This window comes from Etheostoma cragini, chromosome 3, assembly GCF_013103735.1.
Source record: "Etheostoma cragini isolate CJK2018 chromosome 3, CSU_Ecrag_1.0, whole genome shotgun sequence".
Lineage (NCBI taxonomy): Eukaryota > Metazoa > Chordata > Actinopteri > Perciformes > Percidae > Etheostoma > Etheostoma cragini.
In genome coordinates this window covers 13,758,340-13,773,717 of record NC_048409.1, presented here as the reverse complement: position 1 = coordinate 13,773,717, position 15,378 = coordinate 13,758,340, and the positions used below count along the sequence as shown (strand labels likewise).

At 40.1% G+C, this 15,378-nt stretch overlaps 1 protein-coding gene and 1 long non-coding RNA gene across 4 annotated transcripts in view; one reads left to right on the top strand and one right to left on the bottom strand.

The window, feature by feature from the left end:
• Window positions 1-15,378, bottom strand: part of grik4 (glutamate receptor, ionotropic, kainate 4) — a 288,509-nt gene that overhangs the window by 26,790 nt on the left and 246,341 nt on the right. For all 3 annotated transcript variants that reach the window (XM_034867139.1, XM_034867140.1, XM_034867141.1), the window contains one exon: window positions 2,077-2,184. In XM_034867139.1, coding sequence (XP_034723030.1) covers window positions 2,077-2,184 — 108 coding nt within the window. The remainder of the gene's footprint in view (window positions 1-2,076; window positions 2,185-15,378) is intronic.
• Window positions 1-15,378, top strand: part of LOC117941915 — a 26,193-nt gene that overhangs the window by 461 nt on the left and 10,354 nt on the right. The window contains exons 2-3 of the long non-coding RNA XR_004656003.1: window positions 3,730-3,734; window positions 8,938-8,944. This is a non-coding gene — a long non-coding RNA (uncharacterized LOC117941915). The remainder of the gene's footprint in view (window positions 1-3,729; window positions 3,735-8,937; window positions 8,945-15,378) is intronic.

Sequence of the window (15,378 nt, the reverse complement as noted above, 5' to 3'; positions counted from 1 at the left end):
AGCAGAATTCATAGTTCCTTTTATCACGGCAAGACTTCCAGGTCCTGAAGCAGCAAAACAGCCCCAGACCATCACACTTCCACCACAATATTTTACTGTTGTTATAATGTTCTTTTTATGAAATGCAGTGTTCCTTCTACGCCAGATATACTTGGACACACACCTTCCAAAGAGTTCCACATTTGTCTCATCGGTCCACAGAATGTTGTCCCAAAAGTCTTAGGGGTCATCAAGATGTGTTGTGGAGAAATTGAGACAAGCTTTGATGTTCTTTTTGCTCAGCAGTGGTTTTCTCCTTGGAACTCTGCCATTTTTGTCCAGTCTTTTCCTGATGGTGGAGGCATGAACGCTGACCTTAACTGAGGCAAGTGAGGCCTGCAGTTCTTTGGACGTTGTTGTGGGGTCTTTTGTGACCTCTTGGATGAGTCGTCGCTGCACTCTTGGGGTAATTTCGGGCGGCCGGCCACTCCTGGGAAGATTCACCACTGTTCCATGTCTTCCATTTGTGGATAATGGCTCTCACTGTGGTTCGCTGGATTCCCAAAGCTTTGGAAATGGCTTTATAACCCTTTCCGGACTGATATATCTCAATTACTTTCTTTCTCAATTGTTCCTGAATTTCTTTGGGTCTCGGCATGATGTGTAGCTTTTAAGGATCTTCTGGTGGACCTTACTGTGTCAGACAATTAGCTCCTATTTAAGTGATGCATTGATTGTGAACAGGTGTGGCAATAATCAGGCCTGGGTGTGGCTAGAGAAATTGAACTCAGGTGTGGACAACCACAGTTATAGTATGTTTTAACAAGGGGGGCGATCACTTTTTCACACAGGGCCATGATGGTTAGGATTTTTTTTCACCTTTAATAATAAACACCTTCATTTACAAATTGCATTTTGTGTTTACTTGTGTTGTCCTTGACTATTGTTTAAATTGGTTTGATGTTCCGAAACACTTAAGTTTGACAAACATGCAAAGGAACAGGAAATGAGGAAGGGGGCAAACACTTTTTCACACCACTGTATATGTGGGCTGTGTGTGTCTGCTGCTAAATTCTGGGCCTAAATTATTATCCCAGTCTGGCTCTGCTTTCCAATATGGAATATTTTCATCAAGAAGGAGTCACAGTGAACAGCTTATGACTCACCACTGATTACGTTAATATGTTAATGAATTCAATATGTCTGTAAGTATGTAGAGGCTCTAAGGGTCCACATGCTTTAGAAAAAGTGCTGTCAGGTTATCAACCAGCATCTGAATCCTCTTCCCTCGCACCTTTCTGGTGTTTGAGGGCCGCATATATATTTTTTCTGAACGTGACATCAGACAAGCAGACAAGCCACGTTATGCAGCAATTAGTGTCCATAGATGAGAAAATATGCCTTTTTTAAACTTCTCTCTAGCTCTCTGATTCTTTGCACAACCAGTTGCAACTTTTTGATATGAAGAACTGAGTGATAACGTAATAAATACCTTTGTCTCAAGGGGTCCACTGTTCTCCCCATGCTTTATTAGCAATTAAATATGTTGAGACTATAAAAAAAATTCACAAAGAACAGAATTCTTGAGCAGCAATTGTTTCCTTTCAAGAAAATCTTGTTTAAATAATTCAGCTGTTTTTTTAATTGTGTTTAAAAGTCAAGTTTGCATTTGATAAGATTTTAAGGAATCATAGATCATTGATCATTACCTTCGCTGGTGATTAAGGATACTGCTCAAAAACTGCATCCCTTGTAACAGGTAGTAGAGTGATGGCAGTAAGAACTAGCACTCACAGGATCTATATTTACAACAGAGGCTGAGAATGTCTGACATGGGGAATTATTAGCTCCTGCTGATGCACTGTGATGTAGCCACATCTGAAGTACTCAGGGCAAAACAATCGCACAGCAGCAGTTTCTCTGATCCCAAGAGGAACTGAGTTTGGATCTGAAAATACAAAATGGGTTTTTGATATGGTAATTGTCTGTCAACCACAGAATGTCAGCCACATGTAGATCAGCTGAGGAGTTAAGCTAATACAATGACACGGTCTACTGTTGATGTGTGCGTATCAGCGTGCATGCAGTGATACTTACTAATATTGTTGTGATGGTAAGAGTACTGTTGAAGAGGGTTTCCGTCACATTAATTGATGGAAGCTTTCTCTCCATGGATAGTCCATTTTCAGAGTGCCACAGGCCAATCTGTAAAGACAGCGCACGCACGCACACACACACACAGACACACACACACACACACAGTCATCAGCTGGAAAAGGCCGATAGATACAATTTGGAGCTTAATTGCCTCCCTTTTCTCGAAAGGACAATCAGTATGACCTGAACAAAAGACAGCGAAAGAGAAAGAGAGAAAGAAGTGGACAGATCACCATGCTGTGAGACAAGAAGATAGTGAGAGTTAGCAAGAAAGACAACATATGTGTGTGGCTTTTTGAGTATCAAACACAGGGCATGTGTTCAATCAGAGGCAACAGAATGCATTCATTAAACCAATTACCGGCAAATCCTGTGGCGCAGAGCCACATTCTCATTTCCATTACAGCTCAAGTGGGGATACACACCTCCACCTCACATGGTGTCTTTCCTCCCTACCCCATTCAATCTGTCTCTGCCATCTCCTGTTTCTTCATTTATTATACTTGAGTTTGTCAATCCCCAACACCATGACAACTTTGCAGACATGAGGATTTTGAAAAAATCTACTTTACATCTTGCTATTTTCAGGTACACATTCCTCTCACTCACCTCTACTTTACCATAATGCCATTGAAAAAGAAAGAACCTTGGTGATTTGTATTCTCTGACCTTGTAGAATTTAGACGGCTCCTCTAATGGTTGGGAAAATTCTGCTACCCTGAAGCTCATTAAAATCTGTGCAAGTACTGAATACAGTGTGAAATGCAAAGTTGTTAAAGTTTACAAACTTTAAAACTTCTTAGTTGTGACATGACAACAGAGCTTTGACTTTTTTTTGCTGGAGATTACAATGTTAGAGCTACTGTTTGTGACTCTGGTGGCACAACACAGGCAAAACTATCAGCAAAACAATTTTACTTTTCTTATGCTGGAGGCCTCACAAGCTATAATTTCATTTATGCAGCTGCCACAAAAACAAGCAATTTCTATGTCAATAACAACCTTAGCAGTTACTTTATGTGTTGGTACAGAAGATAACCTCGAGATATAGCAATATCAAGAAAATATGCAAAATATTTCTTTTGATTAGTTTGTGTAACTTTTCTCCTGTTAAGATTAAACATATGAGAAGTATTTTAAGAACTTGAGGTCATCGTGCCCATTGTGTTGCTGCTAATATTACAGCGTGTCTCACTGATATGGAAACAAGTTTGAAAAAAAGGCAGCCATTCCAGCCAATAATGAAATGTGCTAACCTAAAACAACCTGGGAGGCTCAGAGAGAAATGATGACAATTCAAAACACTCTCTTTTTTGTCATTTAGATGCAAACTCTGTAATCTACCTCATTATGTAAACATTGCCACCCCTGTCTAGAAGACTGTAGAGAAATAATATCCCTTATCATAATAATCAACCTCCCTCCATTATGAATATTATATAGAAGGAATAAATGAGAAAATATGGCATCTAATTTAGCCTTGATACATTGTTGGTGTGATTTACACTGGAATGAGTTCTCTGATTACACGCTAGAAAGGGGTTTTAGCAGTATTAATGATGGTTAGAGACGGGTGAGGACAAATTGTTCAAGGTTCAGTGATTGAAGTCTAATATGAAGAAAAAACTACAGTAAACAAAGCTCTCCAATCTTAGTCTTAGTTTGTTTCAAGGCTAAATTGACTCAAGAGAATAAAACCCATTCATGTTGATCAGTGCCTACATTTGGAAGCCGTTTAACAACTCTCCTTGATGAATTCTGATGTGAGATATGAAAGAAGGAAGAGACAGCTCTCGGAATCAAAGATTTCCTTTGAGAGTATATGATCAAAAAGATCTTGCCTCCCATTTCCTCTGGTCTACGTGTTGAGAGAAACAGCACCTTGCTCACACAAATAGACCGTAGCTACCCAAACCCCCTGAACAACACACTCCACATTCTCCTGATGACGGCCTCAAGTAACGGAGTGGGAGAAAATGTGCACATACTGTGGCATGACCAAAAAGGTACCTGGGAAATATGGTGTTCATCAATCAGCGTACACAATCAGTTGTCAGTGCCTGTGGAGGTGCTGGGAGGTGGGCGTCTGTGGCTTGGCTGGGCTCAGCAGGTGTCACCAGAGGTCTGAGCATGGGGGGTGACTAAGTAATGGGAGGGGGTGGCACTGTGACTTCTACCCAGGAATAGGAGGTGGAGAAAGCGAGGGAGAAGGGAGATGAGGGGGCTGTGAGCAGGAAGGGAGAAGAAACGTGCTGGCGGGGGAGGAACTGGCCCATTCGTGGCCTTGCTTTCTGAGCTGGGAGGGGGAGAAAATAGAGCTGTTCTGTCTGCGAGTCAGCCCGACTAACAGGAGGGAAGATGTACATATCAGCTAATGTAAACAGGAGAGCACGCTTGGGAGCAAACACACCATGACATTTATCAAATAGACTGAAAACCTTTAATGCTGTAATTATTCTTTGTAAAACTTTACGCAATAAATTACACTTTTTATTATTGATCTGAGCAATACAAATGGGAAGCTACTCATTATATAACACAAATAGGATGAAAAGATGACAACAGAGTGTCTAAAAGTTGGAGGGATACCAACATTAACTAATTAAATTGATGAAACATTAATCCAAGTGCAGCATGGTGGCCATTAATTTAATGGTCAGAAAAGAAACATCAGTAATCTTACATGCCATTTCCCTTGGAACACAGAATGCAAACTCTACAGTGTCAAACCTAATTATACATGAAGCACAACCCAAGACAATTAGACGTATAAGGTTGTAACATAGAGGAAGGAAGCTGCATATTGCCACCAACAATAACTGTATCATCTATTTTAGATTTTATTTGCTTATCTTGTTTATTCGATTGTTGTGATTTAACATTGTAATTTTTAACCTTTTGTCTATTGTATAAATATCTTCATTGTATTATAACTGTTTATTATTTTAGGATGTTTATTATTTTAGGATGCCTAATAACATCTGGCTAGGGGACTGCCGATGCTAACTTGGGTACGCTTACATTTGCTTCGAATGTTGATCAGTGTACATTGTCCCCTTTTCAAATAAACAAATAAATGAAATGAATACCAGACTGTCTTGGTACACAACATAAATAGCTGTAACTTGATCTTTCTCATTTGCAGTGTCATTATTATTTAATTAATTAATTAATTAAAGTATTTAGACTGCAATTACAATGCAACTGCAATACAACAATAAACTATGTGCAGTACAAACACTGAATCTAGGAAACAAATACAGACAAAGTTCAGACTGTTGATGAGTACTGTGCTCTGTGTATTTTTTTGAGGCAGAGGCAGGAGTACGAATAAGCTATAATAAGAGAGAGGGGAATAGGAAAGGAGCAAACTGAGAGAAAGAGAAAGATGCAGGGGAATGTCAATCACTTACTGAGTAGGTGCGGTGAGGCTGGCGAACGGAAAAGAAAATCAATAAGAAAGTATGAGGAGCAGCCAGCTAGGGAGCCAGAACATCAGGCGGAGAGAACAAGAGAATGAGACAGCAACTGAGAGAAAGAAAAGACAGAGAGAGAGAGAGAGAGAGAGAGAGAGAGAGAGAGAGAGAGAGAGAGAGAGAGTTTATGCAAGTGCAAAATAAAGAGAAAGAGCGAGAGAGCGTGGAAAAAGAAAGCGACAGACGGGGAAAGTGACAACAAGTGGAACAACGCACCCTGTGAGGGATTACCCAGGGTTCATTCTACAACCTGGAATTACAGCACAAGGAATAGATTAGGGAGGCTGCTCATTGAAGCGTCAGGATTGGCTGATTTTCCTGTCAGAAAAATGCCGTATCCAATAGGGTGTGGCGGAACTGCACTGTGACAGACACATCCATCAAATATGAGAGAAGCATAGCTACCATTATCAAGCATAATGTCATACAGCCCACTTACACCAAGGCTAAAGCATTCAGGTGTCACGGTGGGGCAAATGAGTCCAAGTTGAGACAAAAATGTGAGTGTGTGTGTGTGTTTTTTCCTCTCTGTATGCTTGCATGTGTGCATGTTTGTTTATTCCCGTATGTATTGCAGAAGCAAAATGATAAAGCAAAAAAAAAAAAAAAGGCCTCTGGGGATGGACTTTTATTGCTCTAAAGCAACGTTATGCCATCTCATCTTGAGGAAAATATGCTGAAGTAAATGCAGTTTTTACCCATCAGTGGACATTACCACCGGTTAAATCAGCAGCTGGCGCCTGGTTAAAACCAAACAGAGGGCAGTTATATTTAGACAGTACCCACTCTGCCTCACAATGTACAAATGACGAGCAAAGACATTGTATTTGTGTGTGTTTGTGTGTAACTGTTATGAATGTTTTCTCTATGGAGAAGTGAGTGGAAAAAATTGACTCTCTTTTTACTGAAGCTTTCTCTGGTATGACTCATCATCAGTAGGAATGAGACTAATCAGGGTGGCGTCGTAGGCAAACTTCAGTGGCTAGACAGACAGGTTGTGGTGTAGGTGGTTGGCACTGCCATATAGTAAAAAGAGGATTGGGGAAAACACACAGTCGTGACCAAGGCCTGAAATTAACACCGGCCACATGCCAAATGCGGGTAAATTTAGCTATTGGCGGGTATCACTGTCAATCTACCTGCCACAATAGTTTTGTTTGCAACTGTTGTTCTTTTACATTTCAACAAAGTCCGCCATTTTGTTGGATTTTAGGTAAAAAACGTGGCCAGGTGAAAAGAACAACCAACAAAAAGATAAGAATGAGTCATAGAAAAGTAAAAGAAAAACTTTTAATACAAAGTGGACAAATGGCAACAACGGCAAGGTTCGTGAGTGGCTGATTTATGACAGCAGTACAGAACAAATGTAGTGCAGTGACTGTTGTGTATACGGCTCAGAGAAAGCAAAGTCAAGTCCTTTTGCAATCGGGATTAAAAACTTAAAATTAGAATCAATTAAGGATCCAGAGTCATCAAAAAGTCACCTACACACACTAAGCTGCAACTATCAAAGACTGCACTTCCGGAGGACACCGCTGCAGTCTTGTTTTTCACCTTTATGAGACAAAAAAACTGTCTGTTAAAAAGTCACTGTGGCAGGTGAATTTTTAAATCCACATGCCACCGTGGCTGGCGGTCCAAAAAGTTGACTTCAGGCCCTGGCTGTGACTCTAGTGCTGATTGAAGAAAAGTTAGCTATAGACTTGCTTCTCAAGATGTCAGAGATGGCAAAAGTAATTACTTCCTGTACACATAAGATATTTGTGTTAAAAAATACTTGGCTAAAAGTAGAAGTACTGATATAACTTAAATACTCAAGTAAAAGTAACAAAGTACAGGCTTGGAAAAGTATAAAAGTAAAAGTAACCATACAAATGACACAAAATGTTGCTAGAGTACTGCTGAGAAACTTCAGTGTTAATGGAAAAAAGGCTCTTTATATGCCATTGCCTAAATTGTAAATTAATGTCTGCCAATAAGCCTAAAACATCACATATAGGACAATTGAGACAGAGACTGGGACTCTACATTATTAAGATATGAATTCAGCTCAGAGATCCATTTCCTCTTTTTTAATCTTCCCCTTAACATTTAAAGGAATCTACATCTATGTGTGTGTTCTCACATATATCTTCTGGAAAGAAAATTAAGGATAAAATAGGAATTACTACACTGATATTAATTAAGAAATTTCCCAAACTTTTAGAGATACATCTAACAACCACTAGACGGCAAGATTTAAAAAAATAACCCATTAAATGTGGCCCTTTCTGAAGAGTTTTGTGCAAAGAAATGAAGAAATGGAGTCTAACATGATAAGTGTAAACTGCAAGGTTAAGGCTGAATCTCATTTCTCTATCTTACCCCTACCCTTTACCCCTTCCCCTCATCTTTGCGCGTTCACGCGGGACCTAGTCGTGTCCCAATCCCTATTTCGACAGAGGGCTAGGGGTAAGACCGCGGGATGTATACCCCTTGAAAGCAATTGAGGACGCGAGCTCACTTGTAAACGAGGGCTATTGTTCAACAAGCAACAATGGCTGCCGCATCGACCAGAGAGACCCATAAATGTAAGTATTTTCAGCTTAAATAATTAATTTAAAAGTTACGACAGCCTTGTTTTGTGGTCTATGCAGACCTGTACATATATACTTGCACCTAATCGCTAACCACTAACGTTAACGTTGATTTGAACAACAGTCCCGTTGTCACGCTGACGACATCTTGGAAGTTTGTGATCAATACTGTATGGTGATGTAACCAAGTGGTGTCCAATTTTATAGGGGTATGTTTTCACCCCTACCCCTTACCCCTTGGTTTCAAGGGCCAAGGGGTAGGGGTGAGGGGTAGGGGGTAGGGTAAGATGGAGAAATGGGATTCAGCCTAAGAGTCATATTGAATATTTGGCGTTGTTGTAGTATCAACAGAAGGTATATAGCATGTACATTACTGTTTATCAGTCATTACTTGTTTACACATTGTATTAACTTGTTGATATAATAAGTGACCTGTACATTATGTAAGACATAATGCGCTACATAAAGAGGAAGTGCAGCATTTGACAGTAGCAACAGCTGAGAAGATTCTGTGGTAACCAGGTCCACCTCACATAAACTTCCTTCTCCCATTCTCTCTATTTACTACTAGTACAACACACACACACACACACACACACACACACAAACACCCGCATTTAATCTGTTAATCCTGCCGACGTAGACATGGCGTTATGTTGTTGACCCGCAATGGTGAATTGTCTGCGTCGCTGTGCGAGTTGTTGCCGTGTTCCGATTGTTTTCATCTCATCTTTGCCGAGAATAAATAGACATGACGTGACATGTTTTCAAAAGCATCTCTTTCAATAAAGTCTATGTGACATATTTCCAGTAGGCAACTAACTGCAAGCAGGCACATCCGGACACGAACAAGCAGGTTTATGTGCTGGGGCTGATCCCCAAAGAACCCAGGCCCAATAAAACTATTAAATCCCATTCAATTAGATTGAATTCGGTATTGATGACGCAAAAATAAATAACAATTACTCGACTGAAATGATTTAAAACTAAAGTAACGAGCCAATTTTGTAAAAGTAAAAAGTCAGAAAAATCGACTTGAGTACAATAACAAAGTAATTGTACTTCCCATCTCTGCTTTGCGTAAACATATACGCCGACTTTCTTAAGCCAAGTAGCGTGTTATCTGTACGCATTTTAAGCTATCCACGTGTATGTCTACACTGTTTACAGCGGCGTAAACATACACGCTCCTTGCAGTGCTATTGTGAGAAGAAAGCGACGGTTGAGTTTTGGAAACATGACGAGTTTAGGAAAGGAAGAATGAGGTTGGCTTTAGTAAACAAACCAACGGTTGGGTTTAGGAAACGTGACACGCAGGCCCCGATCCCCGGTCTCCTGGGTGAAAGTCCCGTGTTTTACCCATCCACCACCCTGACCAACCTCACCCTTTCATACTACTCGCTACGCTGTAAATTCACACATCATTGCAATGTAATGTAAGTCAATGGAGGCCAAACAGCATTGATATACAAACAAAAACGCCAGTGTGTGTCTCGATAACACACCAATAAAGGCATACGAATTGTTGTGTCTTTATACGCGATTTAATGAGATCAGTCTGAGCGTTTTTTTCACTTTTCAAAACTGTTGTTCCATAAAAGTCTAAGCTGTGCTGTCTTTGATCTGGTAATTCAATCCAAAGCTTGTCAGCCATCATTATTTGGCTTTATGTTGAATAATGGCACTGTTTGTTCAATCCCTGTAATGAGACTCAAACTCTGGGTTGAGGAGAAAGTTTTCAGCTGTCAGAGCAGATCTTCAAAGCAGTGCCGCATGTTCTTCAAGCGCTGCATCCCCTGTAGACTATTAAACAACAATGGAAGCCCTTGCAGTCACAGTCCCTGCTCAGCCTGTGCACTACTGACTGTGCAGACTGTCCAAATGTCTTCATATCTAGCGACCATGTTAGTGGAGACATTTTCACACTGGGGACAGAGCAAGAGCTTTAGGAGTGTGTTCCAATCCCAACACGCTCATCCCCTCCAGCCAATCCTAATCCGTTTTTTCGGTGGGGGAATTTGAATCGAGATTTTAAGAGGATAAATGGTGTTGTATGCTGTACAGATTGTAAAACCCCTTGAGGTGAATTTATGTGACTTGACAACTCTATTCCAGCTGTCCATGTAGTATGAAGATAAGTGAATATGAATTGCTACAGCATTACGTGTCATGGTTGTCTGACATGATGATGTGACAACATATACAGCAGATAAAATAATTACTGTAGACAGTGTAGTGGTGTCCATCTCTTCACAGTCCTTTGTTGAGCTGCTGTAGATGTCACATCATCATGTCAGACAGACAAAATTGCATTCATGAAGATCAGAGCATATGTGGGGAGGCTGTGAGTGGGCTCAGATGGAAGAATTACTTTTTGCTTGACCACTGCATTGTAAATGGACATTTTTCAAAGTTTTTCTTTACTCTCTTATATATCCTTTTAAATTGTCTATAGACATGTTGTTTTTTGTTACTATGTCTCCCATGTAGACTGCACAGTGTGCTACGGTAGATCAAATATAAGTGTTTTGTTGACAATAATAAAATGACACTAATGAATGTGATATGAAAAGGGAATCTTTTAAAGATTCTAACTCGTTGGATGGTAGAACAAAGTGTGAGTATGAACCCGTCTTTACCAAGAAAAAATAACATATAAAACAATATCATTAAGGTTACACTGCATTTATGGTTGTTTTTCATTATATTGAGAGTACTGGTTGGATTTCAAGAGTGCACAATGCAGACTGATAAAAACAGAAACACAGAGGCAAACTTGCAGGCACACAGGCACAGAGGCACTCACGCACATACACATAAATTTGCATGTACATGCATATTACACACATATTGAAACGTGCACGCATGCAACCATGCACGCATACACACGCGGGCAACCACAAGCACAAGCGCGCACACACACACACACACACACACACACACACACACACGCACACACACACAGTCTCACCCAGCCTTGAAATCCGTTAAGACTGGGGGATCTTGCAAAACAGCTCATCCATTCTGCTTTTGATCTATTCCCCATCTCCAGCCTGCAAAGTGCAAACCGAGAAAAACAAAAGAGGAAAGGGGACTGCTGTACGTCTCAGAGAGACCAAACAAAGAGAACTAGAGACACACAAAGGATGCCGGTGTGTGTAGACTAGAGATGTGAGTCGCTGCTTCGACAATTTCAATATGCATTTCAATATGTTGACAGAGATTCGGCCCAGGGAAGATAACTTTGAGCAGATTGGTGATGATTCAGTAGGATTGCATTAATTTCTTATTGGATCTCATGCAAAGTTATTGGTTACAATTCAATATGCCTTGCTTTGACTGGTGCCACAAAAATGCCTCCAATATGTCTAACACTTGTAACATGTTAACACATGTTTTGTATACACTTTGAAGAAGGTAGTTAGCTAGAGAAAATCTCCATCTGAGTCAAGAGGTATTAAGGGGGGATTTGCCAAAATATCTATGTCTTACATGTATGTCATGTAAGCAACACTGCCCTGCTTCCCCCTAGTCCACCAAAATTAAATCAACAGCCGTTTCGTGCAGCTGACACTGTCTTCACCACTGTTACATCCCCGCTGGAAATGACTGTGTGTGTGAGTCTCAGAGAGAAAAAACACCACGTCAGTTAGTATTAACATCGTATATGCATGCCCATGTTGGTCTTACACAACGTCTTACTGTATATTCAGTATCAAACCCATTCATCGTAGGCCAGATATAATTTCGTTTTAATCATTTTGTTTTAATTCGGAAATTTATTTAATTTAATTCAATGTATCACTTGTGATTGTTATTCATCTGAATTTGAGTAAATTAATTTAAAGAAATATAGAGGAATTTTAATAAAATTGACTTGAGTCTGGTGCTAGCAGACAAGTTGTTTCTTCTCGAAATGCATAGCTTCGCTGACCTCCAGATCTGTCTGCAGCACTAAATTTAAATTATAACAGCTTTGTGTGCCATAAACCGGAGGAGACACATAAACTGATCCACTGCTTTGCAACTGAGCATTTCTGACATTAGCAAGAGGGCATGTTGCTATAACTAAACTTTATGTAACACTTTCCTACATCAATACACTTTGTAAAAACAAGGTTTACATGGTTACCGTGGCCAGAGCCAGAACCAGAGACAGTACGGAGAACATCTGTGTCCCATCAAGTGACGGTACGTCAGCGAGGACAGCAGTGTGTCCAAGCTGCTGAAAGATATCAACATGTCTGGAATTAATGTTTAGGCTTGCTACACATAATTATCATTGCATTTTATCAGCCGTGAAAAGTAACTATGCCGTATTTCAATACAACTGTAAGGTACTTTTAATTGAGTACTTTCAGTTTCTCCTGCTTGCCTATTGTACCTTTTACTTCTCTAGTTTTTTTTTAGATTTAGTTACTTTACATATTTATGATAATTATACTAAATATTATGAATAATCTATATCTATAATGTATTAAAGTGGACTTTATTGTTCCTCTGGTGAAAAATCACAAGCTAGCTGCCAAGTCAAATGCCCGCTATTATTTTGGTGAAATCAACTCAAAAGTAATGCAAAAGTAGTGTAAAATATTACAATTCAGAGACAGTAATATTGTATTATAAATAATTACTCTCAAATGACTGTAACTAGTAATCTATGATGTATTACATTTTGGAAGTAACTTGCCCAACACTGGCGCTGAACATAGAGCATCACTAACACCAGAGAGATTAAAGGAACCTTAAAAGAAGGAGATACCCTAGGGAGGACTGAACATAAAAAAATGAAGCAAGAATGCAAGTGGTTGCTTGAAGTAGCGATAGAAAAGATCATACTGAATTCACACTTTTAATTTGGGGTTCCAGGCATTTGATTCCAAAGTCTAAATTCCCTGCTGGAAAAGCACAAAGCACCTTCAGTCTCCACAATGAAGTGAGCAGAAACGGGGTAAAAGAAGATGGCACATAAACAAGGTGAAAGAAAAAACGTGTTTAATGGATGATCCTCAGAAGTTAATGTGTTCTGACATGCTGCAGTTCCAGTGGCTGGATACATGAACTACACATGCTAGTGCACATAAAAACTCAAACACATTATCTACGCCAGCATAATACTAACAACAAAATGAAACTGGAACGCTCAGTCCTGATGAGCTTTTGAACATTGTTAGTGGGATATGGATCAATAGATAAAACACTGATAAAATAAAACACTACATTAAGAACCAAGGAAGAGAAGAAGTCGTTTTCCAGCAGGCTCTAACATCCCTTGATCTGATCCTCAGAGATGCTGTGCAACTTTTCAGGGATCATTATATTTAACTGTGAAATAATACATCTGCATTGCCTACTGGCAAATAAACACTGAATTTATAGACCCCTACCATTTATTTGTCCCTGCTGGCAAATAGCAGTTTCCCATTCTACTCTTTGTCTCCAACTCACCCTTTGTCTTGGGTATGTGCATGTTGACAAATATCAGGGGCATTGACCTCACAGATTCTAAATGTCACTGGCATTTTATGAAATTTTCCAGGACAATTTGGCCATGAGCCCCTTTTAAAGTAAATCCTGACCTTGATGAAGAGACACTTTTAAAATGATTAATGGGAAAATTCAATTTGCACAATTTATGTAAAACACCAGAACACCTTGTTTTAGGAGGCCATCTGGAGCACCTTTACATCTGATTAAAACTGCCACCTCTTACGATGTAAAACTTGCTGTAATTACATGCATTTGTTTGCAATTACACAGCTGTAACACAGACAACTCCCTCTAATACTGTCTCTCTGTCGCTCTGTTTGTCTCTCGCTCACACACACACACACACACACACACACACACACACACACACACACACACAGTCAAAAATTGAAATATGTTCAACTGCACAGCTGGTGGAGATCAGAGGGCCGCCTCAGTCTCAACTTACTCTAACCTTAGCGGCAGTAGCTCAAGCACCAGGTCCTGCGTATTAGACCTGGTTAAGATGTACTCGTCTCTGCTGGAGCCTGAGGCAGAGAAAGAGATCCAAGCCATGACGGGGTGTGCTGAGCTGAGCTACACAGGGTTCCTATGATAATGTCCTTCAAGGAAAAAAAAGGGTGGAGGCAGTCTTGAATCTGTCAACCTGCTGTGCACCAGCCCACACCTCTCATCCCTTACATTTTCCCCTTTTTGTTCCGCTCCTGTACTTTGCTGTACCTGTCCCTTCCCCCCCTTTTCCCCTCACATTGCAGCAGCGGAGAGAAATTGAATTGGGTCCATCTGCATCCACAGTGGAGGGGGCAGCTAAAGTAATAGTGTTCCCACAGACAGGGGGGTAGCAAAGAAAAGCGGAGGGGAATGAAAAAGCAGATTGTTGCTGACAGGATATGAATACATCTAATCCAAAAGAGAAAGAAAATGAACAAGCACATTTAACATTTAACTGGAGGAAGTCTTGTGTAAATAAGACAGCTCAAATATTTTTTTTCAAACTGAAGTGGTGCCAATTTAGATTAGATGATTAGATTCAACTTTATTGTCATTACACATGTACACTGCAGTGTGTGTGTGTGTGTCTAACTGTGTGTGTGTGTGTGTGTGTGTGTGTGTGTGTGTGTGTGTGGCTAAGATATTCCAAGCAATCAGTGTTCCCTCAGAAATTGGAAAGCAGATGAGTATAAGAAGGGTCCCCTATTAGGTCCCCTGTTCGGCTCCACCTCTAAAGACCTTGACACAGGGACACATTGGGACATGCAAATGCACATAAATGAGAACATGGGACTGAAATGTGGGACAACGACACCATTAAAAAAAAATCAACATCCAAGGTTAAAGAAAGTCTACTGCAACCAAACCTCCTGTTTATTTACATCGGATGAACAAATGGTTTGGGCTGTGGCGGCTGAATAAATGGAATAGGGAAATGAGGAAAATTAATCTAAATTTATTTGATTGTCATGTCAAACATGGCTATTGTATTTTCTACCTGAGCCAGAAACCTAATCAGTTCTTTGTACTTAAGCAATTTGTTCTTGGTAATGCTGAAGCAAATATTATCTACCCTGATAAAAAGGAATGAGTTGGGACACTTTCTATATTAGTAAATCTGCCAGGGGTTGTTTAGGCAGCTTGCACATTCTCCCAGAGAAGGATTTGTATATTACTTCAGTGGAAGTAATAGAAACCCCCCCCCCCCC